The sequence below is a fragment of the Halichoerus grypus genome, chromosome 3, assembly GCF_964656455.1.
Source record: "Halichoerus grypus chromosome 3, mHalGry1.hap1.1, whole genome shotgun sequence".
NCBI classification, from domain to species: Eukaryota; Metazoa; Chordata; class Mammalia; order Carnivora; family Phocidae; genus Halichoerus; species Halichoerus grypus.
In genome coordinates this window covers 150953886-150967919 of record NC_135714.1, presented here as the reverse complement: position 1 = coordinate 150967919, position 14034 = coordinate 150953886, and the positions used below count along the sequence as shown (strand labels likewise).

At 36.8% G+C, this 14034-nt stretch overlaps 1 protein-coding gene and 1 long non-coding RNA gene across 3 annotated transcripts in view; one reads left to right on the top strand and one right to left on the bottom strand.

Annotated features, from left to right (window-relative positions):
- The window catches only part of GLRA3 (glycine receptor alpha 3), a 195670-nt gene that overhangs the window by 111201 nt on the left and 70435 nt on the right, over positions 1 to 14034 (top strand). For both annotated transcript variants that reach the window (XM_036092328.2, XM_036092327.2), the window contains exon 5: positions 10885 to 10967. In XM_036092328.2, the coding sequence (XP_035948221.1) occupies positions 10885 to 10967 (83 nt within the window). The remainder of the gene's footprint in view (positions 1 to 10884; positions 10968 to 14034) is intronic.
- The window catches only part of LOC144381396 (uncharacterized), a 69633-nt gene continuing 59542 nt past the window's right edge, over positions 3944 to 14034 (bottom strand). Inside the window, exons 2-3 of the long non-coding RNA XR_013446578.1 lie at positions 6268 to 6341; positions 3944 to 4524 (exon numbers count right to left, since the gene is read on the bottom strand). This is a non-coding gene — a long non-coding RNA (uncharacterized LOC144381396). The remainder of the gene's footprint in view (positions 4525 to 6267; positions 6342 to 14034) is intronic.

The following is a 14034-nucleotide window of genomic DNA, read 5'->3' as shown; positions in this document are numbered from 1 at the left end:
CAAAAGATTGGGATCATTCCCTGCCTATTTTCAGACCACAATGCTTTGAAACTAGAACTCAATCACAAGAGGAAAGTTGGAAAGAACTCAATTACATGGAGGCTAAAGAGCATCCTACTAAAGAATGAATGGGTCAACCAGGAAATTAAAGAAGAATTAAAAAAATTCATGGAAACCAATGAAAATGAAAACACAAATGTTTGAAATCTTTGGGATGCTGCAAAAGCAGTCTTAAGAGGAAAGTATATAGCAATACAAGCCTTTCTCAAGAAACAAGAAAGGTCTCAAGTACACAACCTAACCCTACACCTAAATGAGCTGGTGAAAGAACAGCAAATAAAGCCTAAACCCAGCAGGAGAAGAGAAATAATAAAGATCAGAGCAGAAATCAATGAAATAGAAACCAAAAGAACAGTAGAACAGATCAATGACACTAGGAGCTGGTTCTTTGAAAGAATTAACAAGATTGATAAACCCTTGGCCAGACTTATCAAAAAGAAAAGAGAAATGACCCATATCAACAAAATCATGAATGAAAGAGGAGAGATCACAACCAACACTAAGGAAATACAAACAATTCTAAGAACATATTATGAGCAACTCTATGCCAGCAAATTAGATAACCTGGAAGAAATGGATGCATTCCTAGAGATGTATCAACTACCAAAACTGAACCAGGAAGAAATAGAAAACCTGAACAGACCTATAACCACTAAGGAAATTGAAGCAGTCATCAAAAATCTCCCAACAAACAAAAGCCCAGGGCCAGATGGCTTCCCAGGGGAATTCTACAAACATTTCAAGAAGAATTAATACCCATTCTTCTGAAACTGTTCCAAAAAATACAAATGGAAGGAAAACTTCCAAACTCGTTTTATGAGGCCACCATTACCTTGATCCCAAAACCAGACAAAGACCCCATCAAAAAGGAGAATTATAGACCAATATCCCTGATGAATATGGATGCAAAAATTCTCACCAAAATACTAGCCAATAGGATCCAACAGTACATTAAAAGGATTATTCACCACGACCAAGTGGGATTTATCCCTGGGCTGCAAGGTTGGTTCAATATCCGCAAATCAATCAATGTGATACAATACATTAACAAAAGAAAGAACAAGAATCATATGATCCTCTCAATAGATGCAGAAAAAGCATTTGACAAAGTACAGCATCCTTTCTTGATCAAAACTCTTCAGAGTATAGGGATAGAGGGTACATACCTCAATATCATAAAAGCCATCTATGAAAAACCTACAGCGAATATCATTCTCAATGGGGAAAAACTGAGAGCTTTCCCCCTAAAGTCAGGAACGCGGCAGGGATGTCCACTATCACCACTGCTATTCAACATAGTATTAGAAGTCCTAGCCACAGCAATCAGACAACAAAAAGAAATCAAAGGCATCCAAATTGGCAAAGAAGAAGTCAAACTCTAACTTTTTGCAGATGATATGATACTGTATGTGGAAAACCCAAAAGACTCCACTCCAAAACTGCTAGAACTCATACAGGAATTCAGTAAAGTGGCAGGATATAAAATCAATTCACAGAAATCAGTGGCATTCCTATACACCAACAACAAGACAGAAGAAAGAGAAATTAAGGAGTCGATCCCATTTACAATCGCACCCAAAACCAAAAGATACCTAGGAATAAATCTAACCAAAGAGGCAAAGGATCTGTACTCAGAAACCTATAAAATACTCATGAAAGAAATTGAGGAAGACACAAAGAAATGGAAAAACGTTCCATGCTTATGGATTGGAAGAACAAATATTGTGAAGAGTCAATGCTACCTAGAGCAATCTACACATTCAATGCAATCCCCATCAAAACACCATCCACTTTTTTCAAAGAAATGGAACAAATAATCTTAAAATTTGTATGGAACCAGAAAAGACCCCGAATAGCCAGAGGAATGTTGAAAAAGAAAAGCAAAGCTGGTGGCATCACAATTCCGGACTTCCAGCTCTACTACAAAGCTGTCATCATCAAGACAGTATGGTACTGGCACAAAAACAGACACATAGATCAATGGAACAGAATAGAGAGCCCAGAAATGGACCCTCAACTCTATGGTCAACTCATCTTTGACAAAGCAGGAAAGAATGTCCAATGGAAAAAAGACAGTCTCTTCAACAAATGGTGTTGGCAAAATTGGACAGCCACATGCAGAAGAATGAAACTGGACCATTTCCTGACACCACACACAAAAATAGACTCAAAATGGATGAAAGACCTAAATGTGAGACAGAAGTTCATCAAAATCCTAAAGGAGAACACAGGCAGCAACCTCTTCGACCTCAGCCACAGCAACTTCTTCCTAGAAACATCACCAAAGGCAAGGGAAGCAAGGGCAAAAATGAACTATTGGGACTTCATCAAGATAAAAAGCTTTTGCACAGCAAAAGAAACAGTCAACAAAACCAAAAGACAACCGACAGAATGGGAGAAGATATTTGCAAATGACATGTCAGATAAAGGGCTAGTATCCAAAATCTATAAAGAACTTATCAAACTCAACACCCAAAGAACAACTAATCCAATCAAGAAATGGGCAGAAGACATGAACAGACATTTCTGCAAAGAAGACATCCAAATGGCCAACAGACACATGAAAAAGTGCTCAATATCGCTTGGCATCAGGGAAATCCAAATTAAAACCTCAATGAGCTATCACCTCACATCAGTCAGAATGGCTAAAATTGACAAGTCAGGAAATGAGAGATGTTGGCGAGGATGTGGAGAAAGGGGAACCCTCCTACACTGTTGGTGGGAATGCAAGCTGGTGCAGCCACTCTGGAAAACCGTATGGAGGTTCCTTAAAAAGTTGAAAATAGAGCTACCATACGATCCAGCAATTGCACTACTGGGTATTTACCCCAAAGATACAAATGTAGGGATCCGAAGGGGTACGTGCACCCCAATGTTTATAGCAGCAATGTCCACAATAGCCAAACTGTGGAAAAAGCCAAGATGTCCATCGACAGATGAATGGATAAAGAAGATGTGGTATATATATACAATGGAATATTATGTAGCCATCAAAAGGAATGAGATCTTGCCATTTGCAATGACGTGGATGGAAGTGGAGGGTATTATGCTGAGAGAAATAAGTCAATCAGAGAAAGACATGTATCATATGACCTCACCGATATGAGGAATTCTTAATCTCAGGAAACAAACTGAGGGTTGCTGGAGTGAGGTGTGAGGTGGGAGGGATGGGGTGACTGGGTGATAGACACTGGGAAGGGTATGTGCTCTGGTAAGCGCTGTGAATTGTGCAAGACTGTTGAATCTCAGATCTGTACCTCTGAATCAAATAATGCAATATATGTTAAGAAAAAAAAAAAAGAAGAAGATAGCAGGAGGGGAAGAATGAAGGGGGGAAATCGGAGGGGGAGACAAACCATGAGAGACGATGGACTCTGAAAAACAAACTGAGGGTTCTAGAGGGGAGGGGGGTGCGAGGATGGGTTAGCCTGGTGATGGGTATTAAAGAGGGCACGTTCTGCATGGAGCACTGGGTGTTATGTACAAACAATGAATCATGGAACACTACATCTAAAACTAATGATGTAATGTATGGTGATTAACATAACAATAAAAAAATTAAAAAAAAAATATCTACAGATACTGACAATCGGGGAACCACCAAGGAAAAACCTGCACAGCCATGTTATTATCCTACTGTTAAGACTATTACTCAATGAACCATCTGCTACTAACTGAGTTCCAAATGGTTTTTCTTGCCTCATTCATAAAAACAGACATTTGAGAGCATTCTATAATATTAATAATCAAAAAAGGAGCAAAGCAAAGGCCATGGGGTGCCTGGGTGGCTCAGATGGTTAAGCGTCAGCCTTCGGCTCGAGTCATGATCTCAGGACCCTGGGATTGAGCCCCATGTTGGGCTTCCAGCTCAGCGGGGAGTCTGCTTCTCCCTCTTCCTCTCACTCTTCCCCTGCTTGTGCTCTCTCTGTCTCTCTTTCTCAAATGAATAAATAAAATCTTAAAAAAAAAAAAAAGAAGCAGAGGCCAAAAGAAACACACAGAGGAAATGAAGAGAGAAGAGGAGAAAATTAAAGAAAGAGAAAAGGATTTACTTAAGAGAAAATGCAGAGAATTACAAAAAAAAAAAAAAAAACAAAATCTCTGGACAGATGAGACAACTGCATGCATGAAATAAGAAAGGAATAAAAGGAATCATTCAGACCATAACAGGAGCAAATAGTAAACCAAAACGAAAAAAAGAATCAGTAGAATATTTGGAAGATGAAGTGAAGATGTCTCCCAAGTAGAATCAAGATACAAAGAAATAGAGGAGAAAGAATGTGAAAATCAGGACATCAATACAGAGACTTAATATGTGACTAGAAAGAAAGAACAGAAAAAAATAGAAGTTTCCATTAAAAACAAGGAATTGCTAGATTACCTGCTGTATTGACCGTTGAGAGGGACTTTGTAGTTCTGATAGGGAGTTTGTTGAATTTGTAGCTCTGATAGGGAATTTGTTGACTATTAAAATGAGAAAATTATTAGTACTAGGAAAAACAAAATGCTACATGAGAGTTATAATTATAGCAAACTACTATGCTTAACCACGAACAGTAATTACTTACTCATAACATGTAAACACTGAATATTAATTTAACCATAAATATTTATATAACTAAATTTTGAGTATTACGGGAGAGTTAAGTACATGGAGTGTGGTATAAAAGAAATTTTTTCCTTGTAAGAAATTAATAGGCAATTTCACAAACTTAAAAAATCAAGCATAATATAATAACAATTGAGATATATGACTGCAAATCTTAGACAAGTGTCTAAAGAGAGGCTGCTTCCGAGGAGCTAGAACTGAACTGGGGGTAGCATGGGTAGGGCAAAAATACAACTGTTTTTTTATATGCTTTCTCTAACGTTTGAACTTCTAAATGATATCCATGAATTATATTGATAATTTTTAAATCAAGTCCTTTTCAAGGGAGGGTTTTGGAGCCAGCTGCATGACCCTTAGATGGTCCGAGTTGGGATTTGGTTTTACTCTACTTATAAAATTAGCCTATTACTTATTTTATGGATGCTGACAGAAGACACAACACTGGGTCAGAGATGAAGGAATGTATTACTTACTGCAAGCAAGCAACACGGGCATCAGTGAATTTGCCTAACTTCTCCCTTGCCCTCAAGTTTCACCGGAACACAGCATTAGGTCCTTGCGGATGTAACACACCCTGTGTGTCTGTGTCCCAGCTGTGGCACACTGAGTTTGGGGAATCCACTGCCTTTAGAGCAAGCGGTAAGCAAGCCTCCTCTTTGTCCAGAAGAACAACGTTATCTCATTTCTCAAAATCAGCAGCTGCATAAACAACCCCGAGAAATGGCTCAGGTAAAAGAATGGTCCGGGGCTTACAGTCTTGGCACACTCAGCGAGAGGGGTAGCAAAACGCACAGAGGCCCACAGACGATTGTCTCTCCCAAGCCAGATCCAGGCTCTACGATTTACCAGCTGTGATTTGGGGCAAGTTTCTACGTGTGAAAGGCTCATTTTTCTTATATGCGTGAGAGTGAAAATGCTAATTACCTTGAGCCTAAAATAATGTATGTGAAGGCCCCAGCATAGCGCCAGGCATACAACAGATAGTAAACTTGTTATTTGTATCTTCCTCAAAAGAAAACAAAGCCCCCCAAAAAGTATAAGTGCTGGTGTTCTCCAGAATTTGTAAATTAGCACTGTATGGACACTTGCAAGTTATTAATGTAAGTTTCCGTTTTGTCACTTGTAAAGGGGGGATGGCAAAATCCTCATCACAAGATAATGGAAGCACATCAGAGGCAGTTTAATATTATCTGCTACTTACTTTACTAATACTACTAATACATACTAATACATTCAGCTTTACTGCTTATATTACAGGAGCATTAGTGTATTAGAAATCAAATAACAAGAAGAAATTTTAGATCAAAAATGCTATGCACAGAGACTTGTCAAAGATCATAACACAATTTCAACTTTTATTTAAACTAAATATAATCACTCTTTCTTTGAAATTCGGTTGTGAAAAGAATTAAGGCTTACTTACACAATATGTATTTATTTTGAATATTAATGTTTAATAGAAAAAGCAAACTATCAACAGAAGCTTTTGAAGATGTTATTTATTCAAGGGCAATCAATTTACAATACCATAGAATAGATTTTGTGAGGAGAATTTTGCATGTGTGTGATTATGCGTATTTTTCTGAAGAAAAGCTTACATCAACTTCCTGAAGGAACCATCGACAACACGGAGATTCCACTGGTGATGGGTTGACAAGCTTTAAAATCATCTCTAAAATCAGATGACAACAGAATTCCAGATTAGAACATTAGTTACAATCTCCCTTCTAGTTCTCCAACAATCTAATCTCTCCTGAGAGTTTTTTGATTTTATAGAATCATAATAAAATACCAAATCACTCAAGTAAATACATAATATCAATGGGGAAACTCCTTATATTTTCTAAAGTTTAATTACATTTCTCTGATTTTTTTGGAAGAATCATTTATGTATCTTTTACTTTAAATGTAATAATGCTGAATGAAATATGTCATTTCTTGTGTTATATAAATATAAAATTTGAAAAATCATTTAATTAAAAAACCCATTTTCATTTTCATGAAAAATGTTTCATTGCCTTTCAAAGACAGTATACTTAGTGATTAAGGGTATAGAATTTAGAACTGGACTCCCAGATTTGCAAATTCAGCCCTATTAATCTCTGCTTTGTAATGCCCTAGGTGAGTTGCCCTCTTAGTTTCCTCATCTCTAAAATAAGGTAATATTGTTTACCTGTCTTATAAATTTGTAGTAAGGAATAAGTGAGTTGAGAAATTGTAAAGTTTTTAAAAGTGTTTACTACATAGTAAGTACAATAGATGTGTTACCCTTATTATGATATTACAGATAATATTGCAAAGCTGATAGTTAATCAAGAGGTCATTGTTCAGGGTCCTGGGTGGCAGAGTCGGTTGAGCATCCAGCTTTTGGTTTTGGCTCAGGTCATGATCTCAGGGTTGGGCTGAGACTGGGCTCTGCTGAGTACGGGGTCTGCTGGAGATTCTCTCTGCCCCTCCCGCTTGTTCTCTCCCTCTCTCTCTCTCAAATAAATAAATGAATCTTAAAAAAAAAAAAAAAAAAGAGGTAGTTGTTCTTATGGCATTAAATTTAGAAAAATTTATGCGCCAGGCATACAACAGATAGTAAACTTGTTATTTGTATCTTCCTTTTAAAGAGTGATTATATTTAGTTTAAATAAAAGTTGAAATTGTGTTATGGGGCGCCTGGGTGGCTCAGTTGGTTAAGCGACTGCCTTCGGCTCAGGTCATGATCCTGGAGTCCCGGGATCGAGTCCCACATCAGGCTCCCTGCTTGGTAGGGAGTCTGCTTCTCCCTCTGACCCTCTCATGCTCTATCTCATTCTCTCTCTCAAATAAATAAATAAAATCTTTAAAAAAAAAAAAAAAAAAAAAAAAGAAATTGTGTTATGATCTTTGACAAGTCTCTGTGCATAGCATTTTTGATCTAAAACCAATAAAGATAATTATCAGTTTCATAAAGAGCCAAAAATGGAGTCAGAAAAGTTTGTATATATATATACATACTTAATTAATGATTGAGATAGACACCATACTCTAGGCAATGCATGTTCAAAAATGGGCAATACTGGGGCTCCTGGGTGGCTCAGTCTGTTAGGTTTCTGCCTTCGGCTCAGGTCATGATCCCGGGGTCCTGGGATCGAGCCCCACATTGGGCTCCCTGCTCAGCTGGGAGCCTGCTTCTCCCTCTCCCTCTGCCTCTCCCCCTGCTTGTGCTCTCTCTCATTCTCTCAAACAAATAAATAAAATCTTTAAAAAATGGGCAATACCTCCATTTTAATCAGGTCAACTGTTTGTCATAGGTTATAGTCATCCATTTTAACATTACTACTGCACTAAGCCAAGACTTTTTAAGAGAAAATAGAAAATACCGTATCCTGTTTATGTGTCTTGTCTCAGAAAGAGAACTTAGTGTCCTCGCTTACACAAGAAGATATTCATTTCCAAAACAGTAGAATGTGATTAATTGCCTTTTGATTTAGTTTTCTTTTGATGTGGTCAGAACATATCTTTAATTTATATATAATGTTTTGATGAAGAAATTCAGTATCACACCCATCAGGTTGACATGTATTTTTTCATCCGTATGCTGTTAAAGAGGTAAGTGTATAGTACTTTAAACAAAAGAAAGATTGTCAATAAACAGATGTTTTTCAGGATATGATTTATGACAGAAGCTCTACAAACAGTGATTTTCTTTGCCAAATAATTCCTTTCAAGCCCTTCTTTTTTAAAGAATTATGTAATATCTCTCATTTTATGCCAGAAAAATAGCCAGGATATGAATTTGACATCACATGCATGGTGAGATCTTGGAAAAGATTCTGAGACTGCTATTCACTTCCCTACAAAAGGTCACAGAATTAATTCTCCAAGCCAGCATTTGAAACTGGCTGTCCCGAGAGCCTTGGATGTTTGGAAAATTAATGTGCGTATGTTCAAAATATACTTGTGCATACACTTCTAATGAACCCTTTCACAAGACAGAACATTGTGTCCACCTCATTTTACAGTTGCCTTTTTCCAGAGAGAATTTTGTAAATCTGCAAGATCATACAGGATCACTTAACCTAGCTGAACCAGGAGAAAATTGCTCTTGAAGAATGAACCCTATGAATTATTTTAGTGTGTTATGGACTCTGACTTGAAGGAGTTGTCAAATGATCCTCCTGGGACTCTAAAACATTCAACAGCTTCACATGTCTGTCTGTTTATATCTCTCAAATTATGTTAATTGGACCTCACCAAGAGTAGTCACTGTAGAACATGCATTATTATAACTTTATGTCTATGGTCTACATGAAAATGCCATTTTGGAGAATGTGGGTACATTTGGTAGTGCTGATGATTATTTTTTGTTAAAGCTTAAATAAGTTTTATATGTGATTAAAAAAAATTTTTTTTTAAGATTTATTTATTCATTTAGAGAGAGAGGGAGAGAGAGAGCATGGGGGGACAGGTGAAGGGAGAGGAGAATCTTCAAGCAGACTCCCCGCTGGGTGGGGAGTCCGACACTGGGTTCAATTCCACTATTCATGAGATCATGACCTGAATGAACACCAAGAATCTGATGCTTAACCAATTCAGCCACCTGGGTACCCTGACTTTATATTTGATTAATTCAGGCATCTTTGTGTTCCTCTTACTTAATTCAATGATGGGGAAGATGGAGGAGTCTGGAGGTGGTAGAATACTAGTAATCCTTAATAAATAATATTTATTGAGTGTTTACTATGTGTCAGATACTTGTCTAAGCATTTTACATGTATTAACTCATGTATTGCTCACAACATTTCTCCAGAGCAAGTACTATGATTACATTCATTTTGGAGATGAGAACCCTGAAATACAGTGAAGTAAAGTAATCTACCTACAGCTACAAAGTTTAGGTAAAAAAAACCCACCTAAGGTGCTCACTGATATGCTGAATTTCAACAGGAATACTTTAAGTAAAGGGGCTGGCTAGAGAGTTCTCAGTAAGAACTTTATTTGAATAAACTTGGATTTGTTTCGATCTGGGCCTCTTTTTCCTTGGTCCAAGAACTACAAATTCTTGCTAATCTTTCAAGATCATGTTTCCCAATAAAAAAATGTATATTTTCATGAGTTATGAATTATCTGGAATGCCAACATACTAATATCTTCTGGAAGGGGAAAATGGGCAGAATGCTGGTGTACACCATCCAGGTCATCCTACTTTCTGTGAGCCAAATTAGAAGTTTGTTTGGTAAGCTTAGGATTATGTCACACAGATTCTAGAAGGCTATTTCTTGACCCTGGTAAAATCTGATGAAATGCCCGAGTCCTACAGCAGAGGACCCCACTCTAATACCTAGAATTTTCAATTCCTCCAGATTCAGGTTTTTTTCCCTCTGATATTACTGCTGGATATTCACTGACAACTTCTTCAATGTTTCAAAGATGACTGAAAGTTGTCACACAGATTCCTTCTTACACCCTGTTTTTCTAATTCCCTGAATATACTTGCCTCCTCAAACATGCTGTACATGTGATCTTGGGGAACTGTGCCCTTTGGCGTTTGGTATTAATTTTATGGAACCCACTCTCAAATTTCTTTGTTAGGGTCTTTTCTGGAAATATAGACCTTTTGTAAACATCTACAGTCCTCTGTAAAGGAATTAATGCTTGAGCAAAATAAATAAATGTGATTGGATGCTTAAATATACAGCTTTTCTCCTCCCTGAAAAACGGATTTATATATAAAGGTACAGCTGTTCCATAAAAAATAACATACCCAAGCTGGAGCAAATTTTATTCGAAGAGTTGTTAGTCACTAACCAAAGCTTGTTTCCCAGTTGTACCCTGAACAACAGAATATTCATTTGATATCATAAATTATTTTTAAAAGTAATTACTTTGTGTAAGACTGTTGAATCACAGACCTATACCTCTGAAACAAATAATACATTATATGTTAAAAAAAAAAAAGAAGAAGAAGAAGATAGCAGGAGGGGAAGAATGAAGGGGGGCAAATCGGAGGGGGAGACGAATCATGAGAAACTATGGACTCAGAAACAAACTGAGTGTTCTAGAGGGGAGGAGCGTGGGGAGATGGGTTGGCCTGGTGATGGGTATTAAAGAGGGCACGTTCTGCATGGAACACTGGGTGTTAAACGCAAACAATGAATCATGGAACACTACATCAAAAACTAATGATGTATTGTATGGTGACTAACATAACATAATAAAAAAATAATTACTTTGAATTCTTTCAGATTGACATTAACACTTTCTTGTCCAATGGATCTCAAGAATTTTCCAATGGATGTACAAACATGTATAATGCAACTGGAAAGTTGTAAGTATGGACAACTTACTTTTTCTGAACACTTTAAAAAGTATAGTCACTATAAACTTTAATGGATTATGTAGATAATTTATAATTATGTAATATTTTTTGTCAGATATTTACTAAATAGGCATGTTATCTGTCACCACGTAATGAAAGTAATCTCTTTCAACACATGCAGTCTATACTATAATAAATAAATTGAGGACCTAAGAATAACAGTTTTTATGCTTGACAAACAGCTATGTATCTCTATACAAATTACCAAAGGTAAAAAAGATGATAATCATTAATATCAAACCGCCATTTTTTCATTGGGTACCTGCTACAGACCAAGCATTCTGTATGTTATTTTCAATACTCACAAAAAAGATATTGCTGTCCCCATGTTTCCACATGTCAAAATGGTCATTTTGAGTGCTTGAGTATCGTGCTCCAATTTATGGAGGTGGTAACAACAAATCCCCTGGTTCCAAAGCTTACGCTTACTTTGAGCCATTTTGCTAAAGTTTATTGAGAGCGTGCTCTGCTGGGAATGTTATGCGTGTTATCTCAGGAGAAGAGAAATTTCTCACACTTGATCAGAGATTTATCCAAGCTTACAAGCATTCCTTTAAATTTCGTCTTTCAAAGTGGATCCACGTGCATCACTGATTAATGTTAACATAAAAATTTCAGGTCTTTCTGTTTCTTTGAACTTATCTATAGAATCAACCCAAACTTAATTGATTTTCAGTGTTTAAAGGCATAAAAATGTAAGCATTATGCAATCTTTTTCTTGTAGTACTGTGTTATATCAGGGAAAGAAAAAAAAAAAAAAAAAAAGTCTGACATGTTCCTTGAGGAAAATTGGAAGGTAGGTCTCCGAGGCAAGGTTTGTAGTGCAGAGGATCTGTCGCTAGATGGCGAGCCTACTTCATGGGGGAATGCGGCCATTCCTCTACGTTTGGTTTCCCTTCAAGTAAGGAAGTGGAAATATCTCTTAACGCTAATAACCCCTTCTTGTTAAATTTAAATGCATTACTTTTATAAGTAGTTCTTAAATGTTAAGCGTACACATGAGTAAAGTACTGAGCAAATGAAAGGAAAATAAAAGAATGTAATTTTAGTTGGGGGAACTATTTAGAAATATAAATGGGGTGGGGCAAGAAAAGATTCTCAGCAATGGATATTTTTTTTTTTTTTTGAGCCATACCATGAAGGCATTTTGAGGACAGGCTGATTCTGTATCTTGGTTGCAAAATTAGGTACATAGAAGGGTATCAAGAAAAAAAAAAAATCATGTGCAAAATAGTCGAAGACAAAAACAGTTGCCCTCATTACTAAACCAGACATGGTGGATGTTATCCACTAGGCAGGAGGAATTGTTCAAGATTTAGGAGCAAGATAATGAATCTTCTTTAAAGATTCTTTCAGCCAAATGAACCAAGGTTATTTAAGAAGGTTTCATAATATTCCAAAACAAAGTAGAAGTAGGGACAAAGGGGAATGATGTGGAAGGTAGAAACAGTAGAGGTTGATACCGTAGAGGAGGCAAAATTTTATCTTTACCCTCTTACCCTTTTTCAGGTGGGTAAAACAGGTTAACAGGAGAAAGAATACAAATTTATTTAATGTAAGTTTTATGTAACATGGGATCCCTCATAATGAAATGAAGACTCAGAAATGGCAAAACCTAAATGTTTTTATACCAGTTTGGACAAAAAGAAGCAATTATGAAAAGGCAGGTAAACTATGCAGGGAAGCTAACGGAAGATAAAGAATTATTTTAATAAGGTCTGTACAGAATTCTCTTGGCTTCGACTCCCCATTGAAGATGTTTCTTTTTTCCTGGTGTAGGAACACTCCTGTTTTCAGAAAGAAAAAAAAAAGGGAGATTAAAGTGCCCTTCTGGCATTTGCTGTTTTTCAAATGCCTTGAGCTCAAAATAATCCTTATACAAAAGGGACATACTTTGGGATGGCAGAATCTACCACACTTAATTTGTTTCAATCCAAAATAGATGTGAAGCCTCTGGGAGCAGATGAGTTCAAAGCTTAGGCAAATAGAATCATTCTGGAAATACTAACAGAGAAAGAAAACATAGGATGAGAAGTAAACGTGAAAGGGAATATTGATAAATCCCATCTTAATATATTCGTGTTTTGGGGAATTTAGGTATAAAACCAAAAGGAGGAGTTAGACCTGGGCATACACTATTAAAAGCCATAAAGGAAGTGTTTCAAACAATAAGATAACATTTCTGAAGCAGAGAATATAGAGGGAAACAAAGAACAGACCCTTCAGAAATGCCTGCATTTGGAGATAGTTGGAAGGATTTCCAGTCAAGGGATGGTCATAGATAGCAAATTAAAATCAGTATCGTTCAATCTCAAAAGAAACTGCTGAGATCTGTTTAACAGTATCAAAGGCTACCAAAAAAAAAATTTTTTTTAAGGTAATTGAATAAAGTGCCATTGTTATCGATGGCAAAGACAAATGTGATTAGAATGATGAGGGTCAAATCTGGAGTCCTCCAAAAAAAAATTTTTTTTTTTGAAGGGGGGGGAATCGGAGGGGGAGACGGACCATGAGAGACTGTGGACTCCAAAAAAATTTTTAAGTGCATGATGAGAAAGTGGGAGCAGTGAGTAAAATCTGTTACTCCATGAATGTTAGTTACTAAAGAAAGATGGGAAAGAGTATAGTGCCTGAGGGATAACTGGGTCACCGGACTTCTTTGCTAGAATAAGGAAAGCATACTGAGCTATTTTGCAGGACAAAAAGCTGACATGAACAAGACCTTTCATTGTTTCTGCCTTTCCCAGAACATTTCCAAATCAATCAAAAACTCAACATGGAAAACAGGGCCTCTTGCCTCCTCTTGCCTCCTCAGACTTGTTTCTAATTTTCTTTATCAGGAATGAATAGATTGCTTCACTTGTCCCTTTCATATTTCAGTCATTATAGACTTCCTGCTCTCTTATTAAAAATTAATTGAGCTCACAATAGAGATACTGTTTATCAAGCATCTTCAGCAGATGCTAAGAAAATCTGTGATACACAGTTCCTAGTGTAGGGAGAAGCAAGTCACCAG